We start from the raw sequence: 9,427 nt of genomic DNA, 5'->3' as shown, positions 1-9,427 counted from the left end.
TTTTTTTTTTTAACCTAGGCTACAGAAATACAGCTGGCTAAAAAAAAATATAAATAAAAAAGATTTCATAGATTGTGGAAACATGCAAAATCTTCCAGATTATTTTATCACATATATTTTTGTAATACTTGAGCCATAAAAAAATCCAGTCTTGATTAATCTTTTCTATTAAAAAAGTCATGGCCATATCTGTCTGTTCCAAGCAACATTTCTCAGTCCAATGAAACATGAAGAAATTGTCTTCAGGCCCATTCTTAATGTAGGATAGTGAACAGCAGTCAACATTCAGACACTTATGGTACCATATTTGCTGTGTGACTTCATGACGGCTGCCTGTTTAAAATCCTGTATTCACAAAGTACAGAATTTATAAGAATAAGAGAACCTAAAAACAAGTTTATTTAGAATTTTAACAGGTGAAAGGATGTAGTGCCTAAGTAATGCAGAAGGTTAACTAAAATTTGGTCATGAAGCGTGTGGCCCAGTGAAGGGAATCTGTAGGTTGGGCTGTTGGTTGCACTTGATGACCGCAAAGATTTTTTCCAACTCAGATGGTGTTTAGACCACTGAAACTTTGCCTGTCTTAATAAAATTTTTCTTTTGCTTTTCCTCATTGTATTCATCCATCTTGTGGTACCATCCTTTATCCTCTTTGATAGGTTGCAAGCTAGACATCTGCTTTGCAACCTTAGCTTTACATGTAATTTTATTGACTTTACCTGAGGCACAAGGTTCATGCATGTTTTGTACAGAAATTCAGTGCTTTTGGCCTTACAGAATGGCTTTCAAACCACAGACAGCTGCTTCTCATATCAATTCAGATGCTATATTTATGCATGAGCAATATAAAAGGAATTAAATGTGAGTATGTGGCTTTACTTCTTCGGTTACTGCCATAAAGCATCTCACTTGCTCTATTTCTTAAAACTTAATGAATAAAAAAAATGGAGCTTCACTGTTCCCACGAGAAGTCTCTTCCCATTAATACTCATCTGGATTATTTCTGTAGCCTTCTGGATTTTGCTACCTAGCTATCTATTCCCAATGTGCAATTACTTTTAGCATACCAGACATAATGGCAAGCTACATTTTAATTTCTTTATTGATATCCACACTCCTCAGGTTTTTGTCACTTTCAGTCATGTCAAAGTCAGGGTACAGCCCTTTGGTTACTCCTCACAAGTTTTCTCTAATAATTTGCTAGTAAAGAAACTAGCCCAGCAATCTACTATTCTTAGCAGCTTGCAAAGCCCCTTTTACCCTCCATATTCATTTCTTGAATATCAGGCAGCAGCAAATTGGGACATCATTTGAATATCAATATTCCTATTTATATTTCCAGATATCTCAATCATTTCTTATCAGTCTGGAGTCTTCAAGGAAGTGTTACATGTGTACTTAACTCGCTCACTAGCAATGAACATATAAAGCTTCTCTCAACGTACAGGAAGTATAACATGTTAACTGCTATTTTCATCTTCAGTGGCACCAAATCCCAAACAGAATCACAGAATGGCCCAGGTTGGAAGGGACCTCAAGGATCATGAAGCTCCAAGTCCCCTGCCACATGCAGGGCCACCAACCTCCCCATTTAATACTAGACCAGGCTGCCCAGGTCCCCATCCAGCCTGGCCTTGAACACCTCCAGGGACGGGGCATCCACAACCTCTCTGGGCAGCTGTTCCAGCACCTCACCACTCTCTGTACTCTCTGTAAATAATTTCCCTCTCACATCCAACCTAAATCTCCCCTCCCTCAACTTAAAACCATTTCCCTTTGTCCTGCTCTTATCTACCCTTTCAAAGAGTTGAATTCCCTCTGTTTGTAGGTTACTTTTAAGTTTAATATGTCATTACCTGGCAAAGAAGCATCAAACCCCATATTTTCTATAGAAGATCGCAAATCTTCTGGGCACGTCTGCAGAGGGTCGTATTCTATAATTCCATTACTATTTGCCAGAGAGACATTAATAGATTTTACACCAGACTTTTGGGAAATGATTCCCTCAATAGACTGCACACAAGAATTGCAAGTCATTCCCTCAATGTTTATCACGACGACTTGAGTAAGGGGCTGGCCAGCATCCTTCACAGACTTCAGTGGAGACACCAGTGCAGGGAAAAGTGCTACATTTTCATATTTGTCAAGAAGGCTGACTTTAAATGTCTGTGGGGACACTGCCTCTATGGCACTTCTCAGTACATCTATGGTAATTAAGTTTGGGTTGTATTTTACAATAGCAGATTTATTCTCTAAAGAAACAACTATATTTGTTACTGATGGGAGTGTTGATATGGTGCTTTGAATATTGAGGACACATGAACTGCAGTGCATGCCATCGATTCTGAAGACAGCAGTCTTTGTATCGTTCACATTCCTTGTGTTTTCTTTCAGTGGTGCTGTATCAGAACTTTTGGTCTGAGTATTCTTCAACCTTTCCAGGTCAACAGCATTGAGTTTAAGAGGTCTAGGCTGCTTTTTGAAAGATGCTGTGAAACCCGCAGCTTCGATTTGACATTTGATCTCTTCTGCTGTAATTAGATGAGGCTGGTACATAACAACAGCTTCCTGATTGTCCAAGGACACTGAAAATTAAACAATAAAAAGAAGTGTGCATTACTGCCCTAAGCATAACAAGCATTTTTTCCTGTAACAGCAATAGATGTCATCAAAGGTTACAAAAAATGCTTCAAACACTCAGAAATTTAACTGGAATGAAAAGGAGATTTAAGTGGCCCAGTAAATTTCAATGTGATTTAGTTCAATCGTTAATTGTTGGGAATTGTGGCATTGTCCAGCATTCTCTTTTTTCTTTTCAGTTTTTGCTCTTGTCCCAGGACGCTCATAAATGACATCGCTATTTCTTAGCAGATATATTCTTTTATCCAGGGCCTGCCACATTACATTCATGTTAAAGCTATTTACACAGATAATTTCCTTTTGAATACAATCATGTGAGACAATATTAATTTTAATTGGAAAGAAAATATAAACTAACATTAACTGCAACACAGAAAAGACATCTGATATTGAAGGATTCTATGACTGAAAATAAATTTAAAGAACTCTACTACTACTCTCGTTTCTCTATCAAAACACAAACTAATCACTGAATGCTATCATTCATTTAACAGAAATATCCTCACCACAGTTTGGTCCCCCTTCACTTCTTGTCCAAATTAAACATGCAACTATGCATCTTGTACCACAATAGGTAACTGTTGTATAGAACTAATCTAAAACCAAGGTATCTCCAGAACGCCATCAGAAGACAGTATCTATTTTTACAAAAAATATTTTTTTTCTACAAGAGAGGCTTTACCTTTAATCCGTTGAATTCCTTGCAATTTGCCAATCTTCCCTTCAATAGTGCTAGTGCAGGAATGACAGGTCATCCCCTCCACTTTCAGGCGCAACAGAACACTATTTGCATGAGACCAGCTGGCATCTTCACATGTTCCTGGAGTTACCTCTGGTGCTGAAATACTTAAGTCCACTCCCGGGACCATTTGGATAATCTCCTTGCCATTTACAACGGAAGAAAGGAAAGTCACCACTGCAGATTTTTGATCAGAAGACATCTTAACATCCAGGATACCTTTGTTTTTCAGCAGTGTACTACGAAGCTCTTTAGATGTTAGAGCTGATTGAGTAGGAATAGTAAGAAAAATAGTGTCAGGTAGAACAGGTTGTGGGTTTGAATCAGCTGATGTAGCATCAAACCCCATGTCATATATTGCTTCCTGCAGCGTTGCTGGAGTGTGCAGTTTTGAGTCATAAATAATGACGGCATTCTTATCTTCTAGAGATACCTTGCAAAGAGAAAAATAATAAAAACCAATTTAGCAAATTGCAATATTAAGAGATAGGAACTAATAACCTGCATGGGATTATGAATAGCTATTATTTGCAGGTGTTAATAATACTTGTCCAGTATCATTTTATCCATCACTACCTACTCCGAACAATGAAGCCATACCAATGGCCATCACACAATAACTTCTGCTCATCTTTGTAACAACATGGCTAGACAAAGAAGATTTTTTTTCTCCTTGCCAACTTCAGAATTCTTCAAGAAGAATCTGTCAGGCCACATTTTCTTAAGACATCCAGACAACATCAATACATCTTACATTAAAACAAACAAGCCTTGCAAACTCTAACTACTCAGTGCAATTTAATTGAAAGCAAATGAGCCCACAGTAAAAAAAATTCTTAACTGTTTGCACAATTTTGCAGTTAGTAGTAATATAATAATTACAAGGATAGAAGAAAAGGTTCTTTGAAAATCCAGAATATTTAAGTAGCAGTGAAAGGAGTCCAATAATTCTTGGCATTTTAGGCACAGGTTATTACTCTGCTTTGTGGAATAAAGTGCATCAGATTTCAGAGAGCAAAATTCAGTTTTGAAATTAGATACATGGCCAATACCAAAGAAGCTTTTTTTTTTTTTTTTTTAATCTCTGTACATTTTGGTGATCCAGAAACCTTCTGATTTAGTATTAACCTTTCACAGTCAATGGTACAAATATCCACAATTTAATTTGCTCCAAACTGATAATACATCAAATACAATTATTGCAGTTTCCAAAAGGAAAAGCCTCCTGCCAGAGGCCTAACACAGTCATTAAATTTTATCTTTACTCTGGGCAAAGCAACAACCTAAAGGCCACAGACATAATTAAATCACATCAGTTAAATGATTTTAAGAACAACCTGTCTTCATTTTCGTCCAAATTATGAGCCTTAGCAGAATTAGGAATATGGACATTTATTGGTTTCATTGCAGTTGGAGGAAAAATTACCTAAATGCAGCCCTGCTTGTCTGTATTAGCAATTCAGTATTCACCTCTCTGGCTAACCTAGTTCATAACCACTCAACATAAACATAAGTTTTTGTTTCTCAGAGAATTCTTAGAAATTCTAAAAGCAAATCACGTTTCTGTAAGCATACATGAACTCCTACTTCACACAGAAGTAAACTGTACTAACTGGCATATCATTTGCCACTGTACAGAATGGTGCACCATGATAAACCTTTTGAAATAAGTAGAGGCAACAGCCATATGCCCCCAGATACAGACAGTGCCAAACATGGCTAAGGGAAGTGTTCATCTCTGACATACCCACTAAAATGGAAACAAATTTGACACAACCAAGGAAAATACTATTTTCTCTAGAGTAAACATCAACTACTACAGACAACTTACTTACAGCAAGATTTCACAATCTAGTAATTAAACTCAGCAATTTCATGCAGCTGTAATTGTAAGGGCTGCTCCTTCTTGCACAAACTAGCCATAGGAGCAAAAGGCATCTCCTCTGCACCAAGAAAGCATCACAAATAGAGGTTAACATCAAGGCAGTTCAAGGAAGTCTGGATAAGGGCAAACCAAGTAGCTCCATCAATTGCTCAGAACTATAATTCTGCTGTTATTTCTTTTAATGGACAGCACAAAAGAACGAGAACATCTACCTTGCTTTAGTAAGCTTCTCATTATTTCACAATACTGAATTAAGCACTGAAATTCACACTACTGAACTGAGGCAGAATCTTACTTGAGGAGTAACAGATGACAACTCAGTTCCCTGCACAACTCAGTACCGTGCAGTACAGTAAGCATTAGCTTTTCTCTTGCTTATACCAGACAAGAACAAAACTTTCTAACAAAAGGGCAGCGTTACTTACTTTGATGTTATGGATACCATTCATCTTCCCAACATGCTGTTCAATGCTCTGAACACAGGAGTGGCATGTCATTCCCTCCACACCAATGACTATGGATCTTGCCTCCATTTTCAAACTCTACTCACGTCTTCTCATCTCTGTTGGTCAAAGATTGATTTTTTTCTAAAATTAAAAAAAAACACACAAAAACAATCTGTTGCCATTTAGCAGATGACGTACCTGGCCACGTAACTCCAGTAGATTTCAAAATCTGATCAACATATGATGTTGGGTAAGACTTAGCAGGAAGGAGGCATTTAGCTACTTGGTCCCATGAATTTTCAGACAGAATTATTCAGACATTTATAAATTGATTGATTTGTATTATAGTCACGATCATTTAATCACATGCAAGAAAGCTGTGACTCACTGGTGTGAGATTAAATTACTTGGAAAAGAAAGCACTTGGAAAACCAATAGAGGACAGCATATAAAGCACAGGTACAGGGGACAATTGTCTCTTCTGTATTATCCTCTGTTAGCAAGAGGAAGTAATGCTGGAACTAGTCCTAAGGAATAAAACAAGCTTTTTCCACATCTCATTCAGAAATATTTAATATCTACTCCTCTCAAATAATCATTATTTTTGCTTGTCAATACAAGACCAGGAAAAAAAAGCCAAAACAAAAAAACAGAAAAACTCCCACTAAACCCGAATGAAATTTGTCTACAGAGATAATATCAATTGCAAAAGAATTCATTTGTGCAACACACAGACTAAGTAACAGAGGACAAAAATTTTTTTTAAGCCTTTATAAATTCATATTTTTTCATTATATTTTCATTTTCATATACAGCTAATGAGCAGGATGATAATCAGTCAAACTGTCTGCAGTGAAAGCATCAACAACTTCAGATGACTAACCCAACAGCTGAAGTCACACGTGCTTAGATGGCTATTACCCTAGGGACTTGTCTTTGAAACCAGATTACAATAAGTAAGAACAGCATTTAACAAAATTAATTTGTTCTTTCCTTGGTAGCATTTCACAACTGCATCTGAATGTTTCTGGTTTTGCCTTCAGACACTCTGAAGCCACATGTGGAATACTGGAAGGTTTCACTGTAGAACCGGGCTTACCTCACCTACATAGAATCTCAAACCAAATGCTGAAGCTTAGCCAACAGGTGAGGACAGTGCAAAACTCTGAATTATAGTAAGATTTCCAATGGATGAAATAAATACTTAATTCAAACGCATTCTGTGTGAAGAGCCAGGAACACATTGCATACTCGTTGATCAGATACTAGCACGTGCAAATTTAACTATAATTACTAGGTCAAAACATATAAAATAAACATGCAAACATCATAAAAGATAGCCTGAGAACTGATTTTAAGGATTTCCCTAGTGCATTCCCTGAAATCCACAAATGACCAGCTAAGTGTCTGAACTGTAGTGTGAGACTTTATATTCCGGGAGACAATAACAGTTTTGCTGAAGAACCACAGAGTATGCCACAAGAGACAACAGGAATTCACACACATCGATGATAAGCATGGCTATTGGACAGGAATGGTCAGCAAGTTGTTGAGAAAACCTCATGGTCACCAAGGCTTTGAACACCACAAAGAGCTGCTTTTATAGCGTTCAACAGAGGAAAGTTTTCCCCTCACAGTCACAGAAGTCTCAGAAACATTCCCACAGCTGCTCAGATCCTTACCAACACCCCCAACAACCCACAACACCTGACCTTCCTAGAAGGCATCACGTATTTACTCAGAATATATCATGAAGTGCTGATGTTTCATCCTGCCATCCAAATAATGGATGAAGTTGGGAAGCAAAAGGGCTGCATGTGCACCTCGAGACTGATGGCAACTGTGGGATCAGAAACAAAAAGCAGCTTCCTTCTTCCAGACGAGTGTGAGTGTGAAAGGATGCACTGCAGAACATGGTGATCCCAGTGCCAAGAGATCCAAGGGAAAGCAGCTGGCCACAACAGCTTCAGTTATTGCTAAGCCTCAAAAATCAGCATTAACACTTGCACTTGCTGGGCTGATTGCGTTCTGCTGACTCAGAAGATAAAACAGCAACTTATATCAAATAAGGCATCACATTATGCTGTTCTGTATAGAAAACAATAACTTGGCATGCTAAGAAAAGAACTAATATGATAATTCTACCTGAAGAGTTAGTACAGGTCTCACTTCTTGCCTATTTTGATGATCTGAATTATCAGCAACACACAGAAATAGTTATAGGTAATCATTTACACATCTACAGAAATAGGGAACCACACTTGAAACACCAGGGAGTAATGAATCCATACAGCAGTGCATTTTAAGAGCTTCACATGATGTCCTTTCTCAGGCTTGTCTGTATACACAAAAACACAAAATATTTTGTAAAAAACACTACAAAGCTAACTAAAGAAACATGCTTTCATTTCATCACCTGGCCCTTATCGATCCTTCAGTTCTTCCATGAGGAATGCTCAGTCCATGAAGAACAAACAAAGATGTAATTGTAATTCCACAGTCAGGGAGCAATGAATCTTCCCACAAGGCTAAAGTACAGGTGAAGTTTCAAGAAGTACTTGACTTGCAGGGTATTTTGTAAGCACAACAATCAGACACACAGAGAACTGAGCCACCACAGCCTATCATGTCATCTCGTACAGCCTGCAGAGAAGTGAATTTAAATTGTCATTAACTTGGAACTGCCCTGACAACTGCACTATTACTACATTCAGAAGAAATTTAAAGCAAGGAGAACAATATCTGTGATCTGCTATCTAAAATTAACACAGGTTGGTAAGATACGTTGCCTTGGATGAACTGGTGTACAAGTGCAGGGCAGCCTGAGAAAGCCTGCTGGCTCCTGCCTGTCCTCTGGGTTAAGAGTGAAGCTACAGTAGGTTACAGCCACTTCCTACAACCAGCAGGGGTACAGTGTTGTCTTTTCTACTCATCTTGTGTCAAATTACACAAGCAATAGGGTAAAGTAACATTATTGAAGTGTTTGCAATACTTAACAGAATTGCTATTTATTTTAACGCATAGGTGAGAATTAACATAGGTTTATATATAGAGAGAAAACAGTATAAATACTTAAAAAACCCCAGATATAAAACCTGTATTATTACAGTGTGATGGGGAAAAGTATTTCCTCAATTTTCTGGAGTTCTTTCCTTCCCCATCTGCCGTTCATCCTACATACACTCAGATCCACCACTCTTCATACAGCCTCATGTTTCCCACTTAAGAGGTAATATGTGGAAAAGGAAACAGCAGTTGCAGTTAGTCTACCTTTCTGGTCTGCTATAACTAAATAAGGGTCTAAGGTGACTTCAAATATGGTATTTATGGAAGAAAATTTGATTGCAGTAATTCTGAACCTCAGTAGCCACGTTAAGATCACAAAGCACACTGAAATCCTATTACGTTGAAAGGATTTGATGTGCATTGTTTTGTATAGGCACAGTTCTTCCTTTAAAATAAAATGAAATCTGCTGGCATTTAGATTTAAATAATAAATCAGAAACAAAGTTTCATTCATTTCACTGCCCTGGGGAGGGGTTTGTGTTTGTTTGGGCTTTTAAAAGACTGTTCTCTTATGAACAACAGATCAGGGCACCACGCCACTAAGCACAATATAAACACAGTAGAGAAAATCCTCACCTTGAGGGAACTGTAATTCAAACACACACTCAAACTGCATCCCAACCTTGTTTGCATTTCCAGCACTCTTGATAC

The 9,427-nt window shown here is 37.8% G+C and overlaps 1 protein-coding gene across 1 annotated transcript in view; it reads right to left on the bottom strand.

Annotated features, from left to right (window-relative positions):
- The window catches only part of ATP7A (ATPase copper transporting alpha), a 23,777-nt gene extending 15,402 nt beyond the window's left edge, over positions 1-8,375 (bottom strand). The window contains 4 exon segments of the mRNA XM_031554680.1: positions 1,857-2,585; positions 3,323-3,812; positions 5,690-5,851; positions 8,127-8,375. Of these exon segments, the coding sequence (XP_031410540.1) occupies positions 1,857-2,585; positions 3,323-3,812; positions 5,690-5,797 (1,327 nt within the window). The 5' untranslated portion in view covers positions 5,798-5,851; positions 8,127-8,375.
- Positions 8,376-9,427: the final 1,052 nt, after the last annotated feature.

The sequence above is a fragment of the Meleagris gallopavo genome, chromosome 9, assembly GCF_000146605.3.
Source record: "Meleagris gallopavo isolate NT-WF06-2002-E0010 breed Aviagen turkey brand Nicholas breeding stock chromosome 9, Turkey_5.1, whole genome shotgun sequence".
NCBI lineage: Eukaryota > Metazoa > Chordata > Aves > Galliformes > Phasianidae > Meleagris > Meleagris gallopavo.
The sequence above is the reverse complement of the archived record's forward strand: the minus strand, read 5'-3'. Positions and strand labels throughout refer to the sequence as shown.